The 18,950-nt window shown below is 37.9% G+C and overlaps 1 protein-coding gene across 1 annotated transcript; it reads left to right on the top strand.

The window, feature by feature from the left end:
- Positions 1–5,798: 5,798 nt before the first annotated feature.
- LOC124160906 (cytochrome P450 6a2-like) lies at positions 5,799–16,599 on the top strand. The gene is made up of 8 exons (XM_046537026.1): positions 5,799–6,069; positions 7,371–7,689; positions 8,872–9,136; positions 10,690–10,839; positions 12,067–12,343; positions 12,986–13,237; positions 14,676–14,927; positions 16,294–16,599. Exons 2-8 carry the CDS (start codon positions 7,388–7,390, stop codon positions 16,458–16,460), a joined length of 1,665 nt encoding a protein of 554 aa, XP_046392982.1. The 5' UTR covers positions 5,799–6,069; positions 7,371–7,387; the 3' UTR covers positions 16,461–16,599.
- The last annotated feature ends 2,351 nt before the right edge of the window (positions 16,600–18,950 follow it).

Below are 18,950 nucleotides of genomic sequence, written 5' to 3' on the forward strand. Positions count from 1 at the left end.
ATAATTGATGTTAGAAAGACAGTTAACAATAAATGTTAGCCAAATTAGCTAGAATTGATATTAAATCGAATTATTGACCCCAAATATCCAAATTTGGTCTTCAAATTGTGTATACAAATATTGTGTGCACATAAATTACGATAAGGATATTAGGTTCATTGAATGGCTCCCGAGAGGGCCATTTTTACTTCCTCCCCTCTTCCGTTTTATTTTTATGAAAGCACAGATCTCATGATTGACTAGGGAAAAGTTCCAAACCCCTTTGTTTTACATGCACTACAGAAAGAAGTTCACCATGGAAAAGTTTTTGATTTAGCTGGGATTCGATCCCGAATCTTCCGATAACTTGCGGATCCCCCGATTCGAATCCTGGCTAAGTCAAGTATTTTTTTTCATGGCGAATATTTCCTTTGGTGTATTTAACTTGCACCCATGCGCGTGACTGTGTACAAAGTCGCTTGTTTCATTCTATGCTGCCTTTGTATTTTTTGGGGATATTTCGTACGATATTACTCATAACTTCTTATCTGTTTAGCCCATTCTTTTCTAAATTTATGCTAAATATATTAGAAGTGTATACAAATGAGATTGTGGAAGAACATTAAGCAGGATTCATAAAAGGCAGATCCACTACTGACCAGATATTTATGCTTAAACAGGCCGTTTCCAAATACTGGGAATGTAATAAGCAATTCTTTGGCTTATTTTTCGATTCTAGCCAAGCTTATGATAGTTAAAACCGGGGAAAAGTGTGGGAAAAAATGGAAATCTTTAGAATTCCTAGGAAATTAATTGAGTTAGCAAGGCTCAGTGCCAAAAATAGCAAATGTAAGGTAAAAATTGAAAATGAATACTCCACAAGCTTTGAAGTAAATACTGGAGTGAGACAAAGAGATTGCCTATCACCTATGCTCTTCAATTTGGCATTGGAGAAGGCACTAAAATAAATCAGGAAAACGGACTAGGGAATAAGATTAGGGAAAAAATATCAGTGCTTGCCTTTGCAAATGACTCAGCTTTGCTAGCGGAAAATAAGGAAGGCTTAAGAAGCATGACAGAAATTCTGATAAAATTAACCCAAGAAGTTGGACTGAAAATCAATGACGAAAAGACCAAATTTATGTCCTTCGATCGAAACCCTTATAACTCCACAAAATTACAATAGAGGATCACAATTTTGAAAGAGTAAATGAATTTAAATACCTTGGTTCCATAATCTGCTCAAACAATAGTGATACTGATAAATTATTGATATTAGAAACAAAATAGAATAAATTCAGCCAATAGAAATATGTATGCCCTGAACAAACTGCCAACATCAAAAATTTTATCCATCAGAACCAAACTTAAAATTTATAAAACCATATTGAGACCTATCCTTCTATATGGAGCAGAATCATGGGTTATCGACAAAAGAACGGAAAATATATTAAATGTCTTTGAAAATAAAGAGTTAAGGAAAGTTTTTCGACCATCAAGAGAGAATGGAACCTGGAGAGGAAAGCACAACGGGAAATCAGGGACCTTTTCGACTCGCCAGACGTAATAGCTGAAGCTAAGAGCCGCAGATTGCGATGGGCAGGGCATATAGTGCGGCCCTATTAAAACAAGTCTGGGCAGAAAACCCTGATGGAAGACGATCTCCGGGAAGACCGAGAAAAAGATGGAAGGATGAGGTGCTGATAGGTATGGGGAAAATGGGAGTCAGCGAGGCGGATGCAGAAGTTAGAAAAAGTTGGAGGGATACATTTGGTGAGACTAAATACCATTTAAGATATAAATGACCATGTGAGTGACTAAGTGGTATTACTCATTGTGTGGTAGCCATTTTCTTACTTCCGCAGTCAGAAAAATTATGATTGATGGGAAAATTTGAAATCGACAAAAGATATCAGGATTTGGCTACAGAATTATTCAGAATGTGTTAATTTCCTCAGTTTATTTTTACTTAAATATGAAGAGCAATGAGAAAATACTCGGCTATCGGACTCAATCTCGACATTTACTGCAAAAAACAAACCGCTACGAGATAAAAAAGAGATTCTTTAGCCATTTTCTTACTTCCGCAGTCGGTAAAATTGTGATTGAAGGGAAAATTTGAAATCGACAAAAGATATCGAGATTTGGCCACAGCGTTATTCAGCACATATGATTTTCCTTAGCTCTTATACTTAAATGTGAAGAATAATAAGACAAGAGTCGGGTATCTGACTCAATTTCAAGATTTATTGGCAAAAAAACAATTTGCTTCGCGATAAGACAAGAGATTCTTTAGCTCCAAAAACAATGAGATTGCAGAATATTATCTCAAGTTGAAAACAAAACAATGCGTGAATCAGAAGTATTACCAGGAACTTTATTTCCCATTGATAGACCCATTGCGTACGTTTCACTCAAATTCATCTCGATATGAAGCTCCATAAAAAAACAACAGAAAAAAACCCATTGAAGGAATGACGAATCTGGTGATAAGTTGCAACAGACGTGAGGGTTACTCCACACACAGCTTGAACTCACAATTCCAAGAATGTTCACCAAAAGAACTACTGAAAAATATGCACTCCAAATGCTCAGGAGAAAAAATTCCGTCAGTGCACTCATTATTGAAGACATTCCTTCCTTCGTATAACGTCGATATATTTCTAGTTTATTCCGCTCATCTCATCCCCAAAGTCTATTATTTTTCATACCTACTCTCAATCTTAAATTCTTTCTCTCCAGTTATACTTCAACACCCTCTACCTCGTCACCACTTCCTATAACGTTTTTATAAACCCGCTTTGTTTTTTTGTCATCTTGTCCGAGTCAAATCTTGCTACTGAATTTCAACCCACTTCCCGATTAGCTATCAAGCTGAAATTTTCAGGATAACTCAAAACCAGATGACAATATAAGATTGTAACATTCTTTTATTATGATTTTAACTATATCTTGATTTTTATTGAGAATTTAAAATTAAGTATGGAGATAAGCTCAAAAAATGGCCACCGAAATCCAATGGCGGCGCTGCGATCATTTAAAGGAACGGGAATGATACTCGTAAAAACAATTTTTTTACATCAAAGTTCATCGAAAAATTGATCGAAAAAAATTACCAGCAGAAGATGAAGAAGAAGCTGAAACAATAAGAGGAGACAGATTAGGTAGGAAATGTACAATGTAATTTTTTTGAAGTCAAATTCTTCGAGTGGGGTACACATATGAATAGTTCCACGCTGAAAATGCTTTCCATTCTTTATAAAAGTTCACGATAAAAACGTTGTTTCTATAAAAATTTATTTTAATTTTGTATTTTATCAATCACACCCCTTTGTCCGTATCAGAAGTTCGAATCTGTCGTCAACACGCCGTTAACTTATTTATTCGTTTATGTTTTTTTCATTTGCATATATTGGATACACTTCGATTCTACATAATAAAGGTAAATAGCCACCAATAATAAGGTGGTTTCCTATTATTTTTTTATTGCCTAAATCGAAAGATTATTACTCCTGGAGTACGCATTTCACGCTTTTAGATTTTCGAATGACGATATCTATTTTTCGCGATTAAACGAAAAGTGAAAATTTTCAAGCGAGCGAAAACGCGACGGCTAAGTAGGAATGATGGGAGATGTCCGTGTGACGTGTTTCTGATTCCCGCTGCCGCCCTGTGAGGTGACCTTGAGGCGAGGCTTAAGCGCTGATACGACGCAGGCTGCTAGCAGGTAGCAGAGTACCCTGCTAGCAGGTAGCGCTTGGCTTAAATATGGATTATTACTACCTGATCAAACGAAGGAAACTTTCCGACCTCAGTCAATTTTAATAAGTGATTATTAAGAGATGTTTCCCTGAGCTCTGTGACTCATGCATGCATTGGTAATCTCAGATGATGTAAAACTCCTATCCTCTCGTGTAGAAACTAGGTCCCTGTGACGTCACGTGGAGTGGAATCGCATGGGCGCCAATCTGGCCTTTTTCAAATGTGGTTAAAATTGAACGTTGCCATTCGTTTAAACTAGGATTTCTAAAACCAAAGAATATGTATATTATGAATACACTAATGGTGGGTAACTAATCGCAATCAAAATATTTCGTTATCTTTGATGAAGGAAACTACCCTATTTCTGTTCATTCCATAAAATAACTCATTTCTTCCTTAAACACCTTCTGAAAAAAATTATGGAAGACCTGACCGTATTCCATGATCTAATGGGGTAGTGAGCAACTTTATTCACTTTTGTAAATTATTCACGATTAATGAAATACGATTCTAAGCGCTACAAAAATACCAAATGCTCACTAGTTCATTCATACGTACCAATGCCCGCTTGGATTATGATACTGCCATCACCAACTAGTGGACTCATTCAAAAAAACCTCACTTTAAGAAGCGAAGATGTGGTGTTTTTCCATCATAATAACAGCTTACGCGCGTTTTACGGTAGGTAATCGGTTCATATTCTTCGCAGCGCTTGATCTAATTTAATCTTCTTCCAAAAACACCACTTTCTCCAGCGGCAGGTTTGAAATCTTCAATTCCAAAATTTCATCTATTCCAACCGCTTTCCTTTCCTAAATTTGTCACTGCGCTCTCCGCACGAGGAAAAAAATTATGCGCTTCAAAAATTTTCAAATTATAAGCAATTGACACTACAAAATAGGCTGAAAATGTACGATTTTGATTTCAATATTGCATCCTCAATATCTACTATCCATGGGCGTACCCAGCGAGGGAAGGGGGGGGGCAGCTTCCCCCCCCCCCCCAGAAGCAAAAATCGCAAGTCTTTAAGCAAAATCCGTACTGTATTGAAACGAAAGTATTCGACAAATTTTATTTAAACCCACGAAAAATGATATATATAAGTTTAAAGTATGTAACTAAAATAAAAGTATTTTTTCAAGGAGATAATCTCATAAATCCCATGGCTTGCCCCCCTCCCCGCCTAGTTATGATCCTGGGTACGCCCTTGCTGCTATCCCCATGCATTCAAATACTGATAAAATGAGTCGTATCTAAATGAATCTAAATGCATCCAGGATGCATTTAGATTCATTTATTGGATGCATTTAGATACGACGTAAAACTTTTTCAGGAGCCATGCGTGAAGCGTCGTGCAATATTGGCGGAGATTTCACCACACTCAAGTAGTTAACATGTATTCTCTCTGGCTCAAACCTTCGGAACGTAGTTATCCGATCTCCTCAAGAAATCAGAAAATTACTTCAAAGATTTTCATGAATGGCAACACAAAAAACATGTTAGAAGGTATTGCTAACGTGTCTACTTTTGACAACTTAATGTTCAGCGAGGAACTCGGCGTAATTTTAATACAATACCAAATAAATAAATGATTTTTCCACCAACTCACCTCTGTAAAACCATGAATACCATGGGTAAGAAATATAAAATGCCTCCAAAATCAACCGATTTCAACCATTTTTGGTAATCACTTATAGAGCAATTGTAGTGAATGGCGAGGATGCATAATGAGACCCTCCTTTTTTCATGTGAATATATTCTCGCTACACAAATGAATAGCATCAGCTACCGATGATAACCAAACATTGAGGAAACTTCTTGATATGTCCATATTTAGGTATTTGGCAAGTTTTTCTCGGCCTTTCCGTACAAAAGTTAACGACCTCATTCAGGTGAATCCACCTAAAATGGCCCATTGCTATCAACTGAGTCGGTGCGCGATAATCTCACGCAATATGTCACCATGGGAGCGTTATCAATCACTACAACACGATCGCGATCCCTATAAATGACAATATTTGCGTATTATTGAGGCAGAAATCGCACGTAGACACCCTTACCGCCTCTCACTCCTTCCCCTCCCCGCCTCGCCCCCTTTCGCCAATCGCAATTATATTCCACTCCCCAGCAGACCAAGCCGCCAGCAGTATCAGTGGCGCTCCCGAGCGCGGTGGTGGTGCAACACAACCAGCCAAGACATCCAGCGGCGTCGGCTTGCTGAGGGAGACGCCGGCCACACTTCACCTCGTGTGTCTGTGGCCCCGCCAAGGCCGTCCGTGACAAACTGGAATCGCCGGCTCTTCCGGGAGGAATCTTATCATCGGCGAGGTACGATCCTTCTGTTATTTGCGGTTTCCCGAGTCAAAATTTCCGCCACTCAATAGGCCGACAAGAATTTCACTGCCGGCAAGTGCTGATGGCATCTTCGAATCGGCTTTCAAGTGGTCTGAGTAGCACGTACTCATTCCTGGCAATGCGCCAAGCATTTCACTGCCGCCGCCTCTCAGACTGATTGCAGACATTCACTCAGGGGAGATAAAGGCGGTTCGCGGTTTTAGCTATATATTTGCATCTCAAGATGATAGAACTTAGAAAATCGAATCAAATGAAAAATTTGTCTTCCCTTTGCTCTTCAAATCAGTACCAAAGAAAAGGTATTGACGCTAATCCTTTCGGTGGTCGTGGCTTATCCCGTGCCTCTTGCATGAGCTATTCTAATGATAACTTTATTAAATGCATCGTGTATCATTTACGAGACCGAGTTTTTTTCTATACGAGCTAAAAGCAATGCAAAGAGCGAATTATTAGCACAAACTGAGTAGATTCCTCAAAACGAAACTGCATTGTATTATTCCTTTAACTCTAACTAATACCCTGTTCTAACCTCAGGTCGCCGCATACCGTTGTTTACTTTTCGCCAAGAATCAAACCGCCTCTCATCTGAACTCATGAAAACAGTCAACGCTCCATAACACACTAATCGTAAGCAACGACGAAACAGAAGGCGTGGCAGTGGAGTTACGTTCTCCAAATACTCGCGCGAGTCGTGACTTTCTTGTTTCAAAAACAGCGGATCTACGGAGTGAAACTCTCACTTTCGGTCAATCCCAAACTGAGGAAAACACATAAGAGCTTGAGAGCAGGAATATCTCTGTGGAATTTCCAATGGATCTAGATAAATTTTATGAAATTAGCTATGCTAGATAATCGTATCTCTTAGTCGAAGCCCTGCGAAAACTTCGTTATAAAAGTGGATCGCGCATGGGAATCAGTCAATGCATACCTGCAAGTATGCAAACACGAGCAACTTGGGAACTTTTTTCAACTTGAAGTAGAAGCAATGGAACAACCTTCCCTGGGGATGGACGTGATCGTAAACAGCCTAATGTAATGCAATTCACAAACTTATGTCCATACCTTTCGTAACATTTACCATAGGGTCGGTCCCCTAGCGGCGAATGAGAGGAATAATAGGGAAATAACGCGTTTTGACGTATTACAGCAGCAGGAAACTGATTTAAAAATAGAGTAAAAGAATTTACCGCGGTTACTATCGCCATTTTATTTGTTATCAATAATCCGTTTACATTTATGAAAATGTATTTACTAAAATATATGCTTTTTTCTAGGTGTATCAGCATAAAATATGGAACTGAAATCCCTCCTCTCAATTGAATGGCCGGTGGTCATCTCATTAGCCGTAGCAGCGGTGACTGTGGCTGCCATCTACTACAAGATTTACTTTGATTACTGGAAGCGACGAGGTTTTCCAGAGCTCCCCCTGTGGCCCATGCCTTTCTTCGGCCACACGACAAGTTTGCTTCTCGGGAACAGCAGTTTCACCGACATGTTTCAACACTTGTACGACCACATTGGAGACAAACCATTTGTGGGATACTTCCATGGAAGCACACCTTCGATAATGCTGAAAGATCCCGAGATTATCAAGTAAGATGTATTTTAATACTAATGACGCATGAATATTGGGTATATAATTTTTTACGAAAATTTGAAGCCTTAAAACAGCTCTCTAATTCTGGGGAAAGCGCCGCTGACAGCCATCTAAACAAAATTTATTTTAGGAGTTAGGAAGAAGACTAATTAAAGTCGAATGTTCCTTTTTAATATCAAAAGTTAACTAATTCTATTGGCGCAAAAACCATTTCATTCGCGTATCCGCGTAAACTTCTATAAATATACATTGAAAAGCAACACAAGTTTTCATAATAATGATTATACGCTAACTTACCTTATGTCATCTGGTCTTTCACAGAATTTTTTGGAAATATGAATGTATATTAGGGGTTCTTAGTCTCAAATGGCCTCCCTTTGATGACCACCAAAATACCCCTTGGCGTGGCTTAATATTAGCGCTGTGGTACTCTCAATTCCCCGTATATTCTTAGAGAAGGACAGATCTGTGAAAACATTAGCGCTACTTTTTATTTTGGGCAACATTTTCCAAAGTTTTGTTGCAGTATTGGTATCATTTTTAATTTTGGGCAGATCTCCAAAACTTTTTGTGTTAGTGTTGGTAGGGTCGCTAAAAAATTGAATTTTGGCAGACAAAATGTATGGTCTTTTAGCCTCTCAATTAATTTCAAAAAGAAATGTCAAATAAAGCAACATTCCTATCACGCGAATGACAATTGGATTTACTGCGGATGTCAAATATTATTGCCGTGCAGTGACATAATTTAGTGGGGACGTTGGGCGAGTTCCATGTCAAAACGTCGGATGGAGATATGGATGAACTAAACCGGGGTGAGACTGGCGAAATCTTTACTGCTGCTGCTCGCTGGGAAGAAAACAGGCATTACAGGCGTGGGCGTACCCAGCGAGGGAAAGGAGGGGTAGCTGCCCCCCGCTCCCCCCCAAGAAGCAAAAATCGCAAATGTCTTTAAGTAAAATACTATTATCTCAAGCAAATAACTTTAAAAACTAATAAAGGGCTGTTACAGTTTCCTTAAAATATTGGTTTCATTCACCTTTTCCATGCTTAAATCTTATCTATAACTTGAAGAACCATGACTTGCCCCCCCCCCTAGTTTTGATCCTGGGTTCGCCCTTGATTACGGGTTTCAATGTGTTTGGCACAACTTAGCTTCAACTTCAGCATTTTCCTTTCAGGCATGTTCTCGTGAAGGACTTCCACGTGTTCGTGAACAGGGCTTTCGGGTTGGACGAAGAGGTGGACCCGCTGAACGCCAAGGGACTCTTCAACCTCAGGGGACAGCGGTGGAAGGAAATGAGAGCCCGGCTCAGCCCCACGTTCACGTCGGGCCGCATGAAGTCAATGTTCCCCCTCATGTTCAAGTGCGCCGAGGAGCTCAGCGAGAGCTTGGCGAGGAACATCGCCAAGAGCGGAGGTGGAGAAGCGACGGTCGAAGCGAAGGTAAGCGAAGATCACTCCGCCCCCATGAAATGAGTTGAAATAGGAGTGTTGAACAGCATTTTCGCCATGTGCGCGTCGAAGCCGCCTCGGACGAGACGAATCTCATGCTTCATTACTAGGGAACTATGAGGCCCTGAGACAAGGGCGTACCCAGGATCAAAACTAGGGGGGACAAGCCATGGTTGTTCAAGTTGTAGGTAAGATTTAAGCTTGGAAAAGGTGAATGAAATCAACGTTTTAAGGAAACTGTTACAGCTCTTTATTAGTTTTTTAAATTATTTGCTTGAAAAAATATTATTTTCCTCAAAGAAATTTGCGTTTTTTGCTTCTAGGGGGGAGCAGCTGCCCCCTTCTGTCCCTCACTGGGTACGCCCATGCCCTGAGACACATAAAGTGGATCACTACCTTGACAAAAAGCGCAAAGATAGAGTCCTTCAGGACGACATAACATACTTGCGGCCAAAAACATCTCTCATCTAATTTTCAACGTCTTTATAGAATTTTATTATCTTTTCATTATCATTATTTAAGTTATTACAAAAGTTAATGGTCTGTTCTGTGTCACGGCAAATCTATTCCGGTCAATACTTACCAATTCGCGTAATTCTTTGGACCACCCTCGGTGAGACTGAAATTAAATAATGCGAGGACCACCCCGATAAACCAATTGAGAGTTATAACATTATCATAGAAATTAATGCATAGACTTGATTTGTAATTCCCCAACATGATTAAGCGAAACAGTTTTAAAAGCAAAAAAGGAATTGCTTAAGAATCAAATTTCATTAATTGGCCACCTTATATTAGGTCAAATAATGTCACTGAAGCTCTCACAAACGTCCAATAGGAATCCTCCGGTCTAAAACAAAAATCATAGCAAACTAATAAAGGATACAATCCACATCTCCTTGAATGACAGACGACCCAAGTTTTGATATTTGTCATCTTCTATATTATATTCAATGCGAAAATATTTAGTCTTTCGAAAAAGTGACACCTTGGGAATTGCAATAAGGTAGCTGACTGACGGTTTCAAAGGAAAAATGTTTCAATAAGTTCTCCATTAGCATTAACCATTTCAATTACTGTTGCAGGTCTAGAAGGTATATAAGTTTCTACAATGTTTCACTTTCTCGTCATTTAACGTTATTTTGGTTTTAAATGTATTTTGAAAGTATGTTCCATCTCTTATTTCCGGAGAAAATTCTTTCCTTTGCCTGTCTCATCTTAAAATACAAATATCTCACAATCATCGCAAACTTCCGGACATTACGACTTCCAAAATATCAATTATATATCGGATACATATAAAAATGGAATAAATATGAAAGTTAACATAAAAATTACATTTTCAAACAATTAAAAGGAATCAAAATCAATAGCCTCCATCCTTTCTCTGGAAGATAATTTCGCACACATCTTGTCGAACACAGAATTTGTGCATTGTTCATGAATGTAAAAGTATTTCTTACAATTTGAGAAAAAAGTAGGATAATTTGGAAACGGAATCTCACATCGAATCTAATATTAATACTAATTATTTCTCAATATAGGAGTACATGGCTTGCTACTCAACTGACGTAATAGCAACATGCGCATTTGGGATACACTGCGATGCCCTTCAAAACCCGGAGACATCTGAGTTTCGACGTATGGGAAAGCTTGTCTTCGAGCCGACTCTGAGGAGGAGAATTTTGCTCGGGGTAAGTAGAGCACCGTGACACCAATTGTAATTTTTGTTACGACAGAAACTATGCAGATGGGTTTGCAGATTATGGATTACTTCATCGACGTAACGATTATTTTTAAGTGCCTCTGCTAAGTGTTTTACGCATTTTTTAAATATGTTTCGAAGTTGCATGATATGATTATCTTATCCGGTGATCATTATCACATGGACGGGGTAACCCACAGATTTAAGAGAATTCTCGATTTGAACATTTCACTATCAATTCACCAATGTCGTTGAGTCATCGGTGAGATTTTTTAATAGCTGTGATGTCTGAAAAAGATTATGAACGTGACCAAAGCCTTAAAAGAAAGTTTTTTAGCATAATCATAACTACCTCTAAGTTCTTTACTTCTCCAAAGACGATTTGTTGAGGAATAAATTCACTCCGAGATCAACTTTTGCTTTCACTATACTCTCAGGAATACCGTTAATTGCCTCTGAGTGAAATGAAGACTTAATACGACACTATCAATATTTTTAGAACACCCACCGATATTTTAGCTGCTGGATAGTCCTCACAACTCATTCAAATATCTGTAAAGACTACCATGTAGTGAAAACACGAGTTGCTGATCTAAAAAATTAAATAGAATCGAATTGAGTGTGTTCTTTTATTTAATCTGAAAAGAATATTATGAGAAAAACCATATCCTGAAAACTCACTATGTATGTCGGACCCAACTTCTTTTCGAAAAGCAGAATCACTCTATAAAAACCAAATACTCTACATCAGGAAATTTTTAAGAATTGCGCGCTTCAGTTTGGGTTGAATAGTGATTGAGTGAAGCTTTTTGAGACTCATGATTGACAAAAAAACAAGGATATATATTGGCGTTATCACCTGCATCCTTGTAAATATCGAAGTTCTTACCAAAAAAAGTTCATTTGAATCAGTAAGAGCACTTTTACATAGGTTGCTCCAGACTTATCTAAGTCCCTGCTCCAGATTAAGCCAAGGACATTGACAAAATTGACTAAAAAAACAAGGATATATATTGGCATTATATCTTGCATGTCTAGAATTCCGTGTAAATATCGAGGTACTCAACAAAAAAAGTTCATTTGAATCAAGAAGTGCACTTTTACATAGATTGCTCCAGAATCTTATCCAAGTCCCTGCTCCAGACTGAAGCCAAGGACATTGGAGTCGAGTAAAGATTTCTCATGCGCACAATGCCCAAAATTTTCTCCGAAACAGATTTTTCTCACATCGCCGAGGTTGCTGAAGTGGACCGGAATGAAATTCACGGACGACGAGACGTCATCGTTCTTCAGTAATTTCGTCAAAGACATGGTCTCGCAGAGGGAGAAAGCCATCGAACAGAGCGAGAGGGAAGGAGGTAGTGCGAAAGCCTTCGGCGACTTCATCCACCACTTGGTCATGCTGAAGAAGCGAGGCCTCTACTTCAAGGATGAGCTCGACGACGAAGACGAGCAACGCGAGAGCGCGACTTTGGAACACAATAAATTAAAAGGTAAGTCGAGAAGTGACTATGGAATTTCAAAAGATCTTGTTGAATAGTAAGGGATGATATTCATTTTCGAGATAAATTATGATAAATAAAATTCTTTCTAAATATTTCACCCAATATATAATCAAAATTGAGAAATTTTCTGGTTGCTTTTGGAATTTGAAGATGTTTTACAGAAAAGTTAAGTTACATTATGATGATAAACTTATTACAGCACTTACCTAATAAAACACCACTGATTAATTACTAAAATGTTAGGGGAGAAATTGTAGTGGTCCAACTATTTATAGACAAATATATGTAGCTTTAGTCCTTATTTAAATGTTTTATCCGTATATACAACCTTTATCATGTACAAATTAATCATCTAATGCTTATAATTGAACATTAAAGCCGTTGCATTATATTTTATAACCTAAATGCTATTTATCAAATTTAAAAATAAAAAGTATCATATTTTTCTTCAAACAAATTTCATTATATGCAACAAAATTTTTCTCGTCATGTCGGGCTAAAATATTAAATTAATAAGAGGTTGATGACCACTTGAGATTGATATGTCCTTTCCTGTGTTGTTACGGAACAATGCCCCAGAGAACTTTCCTTGAACACGCGTTTATGCGCAGTGCATTTCATTGTTTCCAGAGGAGCCTTCCTGGGCGAGCATCGATAATGAAGACCTCACCGCTCAGGTGATGCTCTTTTTCTCGGCCGGCTTCGAGACGACGTCGTCCCTCATGAGTTTCGCGCTGTTCGCGCTCTCGGCGACCGAGCATGGACGGAGCATACAGCGGAAGCTGAGGGAGGAGATCGACCGGGTGCTCTCAGAAGAGGAGGGGAAAGAGTTCTCATACGCAGCGATACAGAGGATGCATCTCCTCGATCGCGTCGTCAAAGGTTAGTTCATGGTCCTGCAGATCTAATAGACGGCTCTAATAGATGTAGATAAAATAGACTGAGAAATGCACCTACGGGAGCATGGCTCCTGCTATAGATTCTAACTGAATTTTGAACTCCACTCAAGATTCTAACTGCACTTCATCTAAATCGCAGCGTTGAATTCGCAGGACGGACGAATTTTCGTTCTGGCTTATCCATGCCGTCCTGGCTATACCGTGGATTGGTTGAAAGTAGGCAAAAGAAATGTCATTACTTCTGTTCTCTATAAATTAGGGTTATTCTCTACCAAGTAAAAATATTAATCGTTTACGGAGGGGAATTTATGAACAGACAATGCCTAAATAGGAAAGAAATGGGGGCATCGACAACAATAATTTTACTAAAAAAAGCTTGAGTTTATTTTACAGAGCTATCATTTTTTTATTACAAATATATCATATATTCTGTAGAGCTAAAACTTAGCTAGTCCGTTCAATATTTTAAGCTTTCATCTGACTTAATCCACTCCTGGAATGCAACAGTAAATTTTACTGGTGCGAAGAAAATATTCTCTCTTTTATCAAAAATCGTGAATTCTGACACATAATACTTAGATGCACCGGTATAAAGTTTGAAATTCACCTTAATTTTAGTTGCATATTTCCTTATACTGCTTATAGTTGAATATCTTTACAATTTTCAGTCACCTTTTATCTCTTTTTCCATGTACTAAGTTATCTCTATATTAAGTTATATATTATACTAAGTTATTCCTTGATTTGCCGTTTTTATCACGTCACCATGGAAAGTAGAGATCCAAGGAAATTACCACCTTTGAGATAAAGTATAATCAACTCCATATTTTATAATTATGTATATTATTATTCCAATACCCTGAAAAGTACAGGTATTTAAGTTATAGCACACTGAGAGCTATAGTATTTCGTTTCCTCCACAAGTAATCCATGCCCAAAAGGAAAATGTCAATGAAAAATACGCGGGACGGAATACTAATCCATTGATAATTGGGATATGTAAGTTGTGATTTTGCGTTCAACAGCATGAGAACATTTACGATAATACTAAATTAATAAATCAAGTATTAAAGGTAAGATATCTTTTCAGATTTTATGTAATAAAAATAAACGCAGAGCCCTTTCGGCGCTCCTGGTTTATCCTCTCACTAAAATAAGATTTCAAATTACCAACGCTGTAACATGAAAAATAAAAAAATAGCATCTTACCCTTTCGATACCGTTGGTTTGCGCTCTATAGATAAGAAAAAAATATTTCGAAGGATTCGCCAATGTTGCAACATGAAACGAATTTTTTATGCTCTGTATCAAAAAATACCAAATTTAATAATACCTGCGGCAAGTATTCATGATATATAATTGTATAATATTTTTAATTAAATCGGAAGTATGTTTAAATCTGTGTTTTCTCCACAAAACAGAGACGTTGAGGTTGTATCCACCGGCTGGCATTCTAAGTCGAAAATCCGAACAGCCGTACATAATACCTGGAACTACCCTTGTCATCGAAGAGGGCACGCAGTTGTTTGTTCCTACGTACGCCATGCAGATGGACGAGAGGTTCTTCCCGAACCCCACTGTATTCGACCCTAACAGATTTCTTCCCGAGAACAAGGAAAACATACAGCAATTTTCGTACCTGCCATTTGGAGATGGACCTCGTCTATGCATCGGTGAGTGCAGTAAATCGTTTACAGAGGAATGAGAGTTTTCCTTTAGTTAAATGCGACCGTGTGTTCATGGTTACATTTATGGGATAATTCGCTTTTTAAAACCAACTAACGTTGATTTAAAGCGTATATTTCCGTATTGGCTGCCGCGAACGAGAACGCGTACCCCGATCAAAGAACATAACCATGTGTGCAGGGGAGCAGCTAGGAATTAAGGCTAGGGGGGGGGGGGGGTTTAGGCGCAACTAATACCATAGAGTAAGTATATACTTACTCTATGCTTATGCTCACGGGTGTGGGGGTATTGCATACCCACCAGGGTAGGCAGGAGTTGAGGGGGCCCTCCTCCAGAAAAAAAATTAAGAATAATGGTTCAAAATGGCGAGTTTTACGGCTTTCTGAGGGATATTATTGATAAATCCTAGCACTATTTTATAAATAATACTGATCCAAATAAGTAAAATGGATTAAACTTAAAAAATTCTCTGAGCTCTGGGGGGGGGGTTTTATCCCCCAAAACCCCCCCTCGCTGCGCCACTGCCTGTGTGCACAGTTTTTTTTCATTAATCTCGATTAAAACACATCTAACTATCTCTGTGCACAAAGGACCAATTTTGGGGCTGGCGTCGAAAATGAGTAAATTCCATAAAGTATCGCCAGAAACCATCAACATCTCTGCTTCTATTTCAATTCTAATCCTTTTTCGTTCTTATTGATCGATACTTTAGTGCAAACGTCTCCTAATGTTTGTAATTCGGATTTCATGTTTTCATAAGCTTTATATGACTCCCGAAGTTAAAGAGTTCAAAGGACTAAATATGTGCTAAACATATAAGTGATGTTAAAGATGATAAAAAAATGTCTCTCTCGGACGTTATTTTTTGAAACAATCACGGCATTTTTCTGCTGAATTTTGCACTTTTACCACCCATCCATCGATCAGTTATCAATTGACTTAAATTTTATCAGTTTTATTCACTAATCCTCTGTTTGATTCGAACTAAACAAGCATTGATTACTAAAATTACAAAATTACTCAAGCTTGCAGCACTAGTCCATTGATAAGAGCAATGGATTGAAAAACTCATTCCGAAATTACACTTCTGCTATTGTATACTTGAACAATGTGAAATCGATTTTCCCCAATGGTGTCTTAATGGGGTTTATATATAGAGTAATATATTATAATAGCTGAACGAGATGTCAAATTATTGCAGCTTTTAGTCATTCACTGTGTCTATTTCCGCTGTCCATGTTCTTCTCAAAGACTCTCATGGATAATATTACTGAAAAATCATCGTGTACTTCAGTCAAATAAAAGATGTAAGTTATATCTATTTAAAATATTTTTTCTTCTTTCCGCATATAGGAGAAAGGTTTGCTCTGATGCAAGCCAAGCTGGGATTGGCATCAATGATATCAAAATTCCAGTTCGAATTATGCCGAGAGAAGACTGATGTTCCGCTTAGGTTCAAGAAACAAGCTTTCGTGCTGACTTCGGAGCAAGGGATATGGCTGAAAGTTAAGCACCACTAGACCGCAGCGAAGGAGTAAAAGCAAAAACATGAGGATGAATATTCCAGGATAATCCCAAAAAAAGAAACCAATGCAGATGGTTACGTCTATAATGTATGCAAATTTTTAGCTGTTTTCTATTCACTGAGCTTCGAGAATTTAAAAAAAAAACACAAATGAGCCCTGATCAATGGATGAATTTTCCCAAGATGAAAGCTAAGTGCCTCCAAAATTTCATTTCATGTTGAACCTTGGATTTTAAAATGCTAACTACGTTATGGAAAGAGAGTGTTGGTGTCCAAATACGATGGATTTGGGCCATAAACTTTTTGTATTCGTTTCATGTACCTGTATCTTTATGATAAAAAAGAAAATAACTTGTCACTTTGTTCAAATGAAGCCTTTCAGCCACAAATATTTTTCAATTTGCATAAAATGAATCCACTTTAAAAGAAGGGGCCCGAATATACATCTCATTGCAGCCATAAAGGCCAACGCGGTGTTACTATAATGTCTTTTTGTTACCAGCTGTCATTGTAAGAAGTTAGTTTCAACGGAATTCGATCCAGCACTACTGAAAGAAACAAAAGGAAGAAATGCCAGCAAAATGGTTCGAGTATGACTTAAATCGGCACGAAGGGAACGTGCGCTCCCGGGAAACATGATTTTCCTTAGCTATACGGCTAAGGAAAGAGTCAATATATAGCTATATATTGACTCTTTAAGGCTAATTAAACCTCGAAAAATTACACCATATAAAATTGACATGACGACTACTTTGGAGACGAAATAGCCCTTAAAAGGAAGAAATATTCCCAAAATTAGTCGCGAAAAATACGCCTATTTTTAGTGAAAATATTTATTATTTTATTTTTATCGTATTTTTAATATGTTATGTATAGAATAAAGAAAAATAAAAAGGAGGAATACCGTGTACCTATTTTTTATAGCTCATGAAAGCTCCATTGAAGCTTCCATTAACAGGGCGTGATTTCCTCATTAGAGCTTCTTATCTGCGGATGCGTGACCTTCGATCTTTCGAATCCTGCTGACGCCGCAAGGAGGCAAACGAAAAAGCGCTAATCTATATATATAAAAGAAAGTCGAAAATCGTGTTAGTTAGAACACTTATAACTCGAGAACGGCTGCACCGATTTCAATGAGATTTGGTTCTTTGGATTCGTCACAGGCGGGGTTAACATATAGGCCATTAAAAAAAGGATAATTTCACACAAAAAATTCATCTCTTTCCTATGGACATGCATTTAGGAGTTATAGTAACACAACAATTGATAAGTCGGTCAAAACTACAAATTAAATAATTAGTTTTGTTTTTACCACTTTAATAACTGAATTTAGTAACAATATAACATTTTAATTACTAAATATATTCAAAATATTAATTAAATTGAAATTACATTTTTAAAATTTAATTCGAGCTGATTGTAAGCCCAGCCGTGGCCCAGCTCGAGTTGACACTTCACTACCGTGTTTGTAAACAAATCTCCAAGCAATTGTTGACAAACGGTAATGTCCGTGTTCCTGTCGAGGAATCGAGTAGTTTGCTCATCAACAAAGAGTTCCAGAATATGATTGATCGCCAAAAGAATCAAAGATGGTTGATTTAGCGAGCAAGAACGAAGATGTGGATGACTAAAACGAGGTAAATTCAAATAGTTCGTACTCTGCATGGATTCGAATCTTTTAAATGTGTAACAAACGAAGACGAAATCACCAACTATCTATCTGAATATTTTAAGTCCTTGGACGTACCTGGCTTACCAAGGCACGATTTACAGAAAAATGTAGTTTCTGTGCTCATGATCTTTCGAAGCCTAAACCAACCATAACTATCCAACGGAACGTGTTTGATCATTTAAAAAATTGGTGATGAATGTGATTCACGCAACTTTACTCAAAGGAAAATTCAAAGGTTAGGAAGTCCTCATTCCGTAGATTCCATGATCTCAACTCATATGCCCTTTTGAGCTAAAACGTATTCAATTTACAATTCGTGTTGCATTCGTGATAACGATTAAAAAATCGCATGGTCATTCTTTCAGTTTTTGTGTTGTTTGTGCTCATGTGCTAATGAAAACCCATGATTTTCTCATGGTCAATTTAGCGTGCTATGTTCACGAGTCGATAAACCATCCTCTGTATTTCATCCTTCGCTTCAAGTGCGTAGCTAGGATAGGGGATTTTGGGCGCAGCTAATACCACGGGTCTGTAGGGTATAGAAAACTCGCTAAGGTAAGCGGGAAGTGTGGGGGCACTTCCCTCAGACATTTTTTGAGATAAATGGTTCAAAATAGTGGGTTTTGCGGCTGTGTGAATAGTTAAATATGTTTTGTTAAATATGTTTAAATATGTTAGTCATCCGTCCCCCTAATATTAATAACAAAATCTTTCATAAAAAAATTCTCTAAGCTCTTGGGGGGGGGGGGTTATCCCCCAAAACCTCCCCTCGCTGCGTCACTGCTTTGCTTCGCTATATTTATTTAGCTTCAT

This window comes from Ischnura elegans, chromosome 1 (assembly GCF_921293095.1).
Source record: "Ischnura elegans chromosome 1, ioIscEleg1.1, whole genome shotgun sequence".
Lineage (NCBI taxonomy): Eukaryota > Metazoa > Arthropoda > Insecta > Odonata > Coenagrionidae > Ischnura > Ischnura elegans.

Excerpts from the sequence above, each read along its gene's own strand:
- LOC124160906 (XM_046537026.1), top strand. The coding sequence starts at position 7,388 with ATGGAACTGAAATCCCTCCTCTCAATTGAATGGCCGGTGGTCATCTCA. Across the intron at positions 12,344-12,985 it reads GGAACACAATAAATTAAAAG|AGGAGCCTTCCTGGGCGAGC; the intron begins GTAAGTCGAGAA and ends CATTGTTTCCAG. Across the intron at positions 13,238-14,675 it reads CCTCGATCGCGTCGTCAAAG|AGACGTTGAGGTTGTATCCA; the intron begins GTTAGTTCATGG and ends TCCACAAAACAG.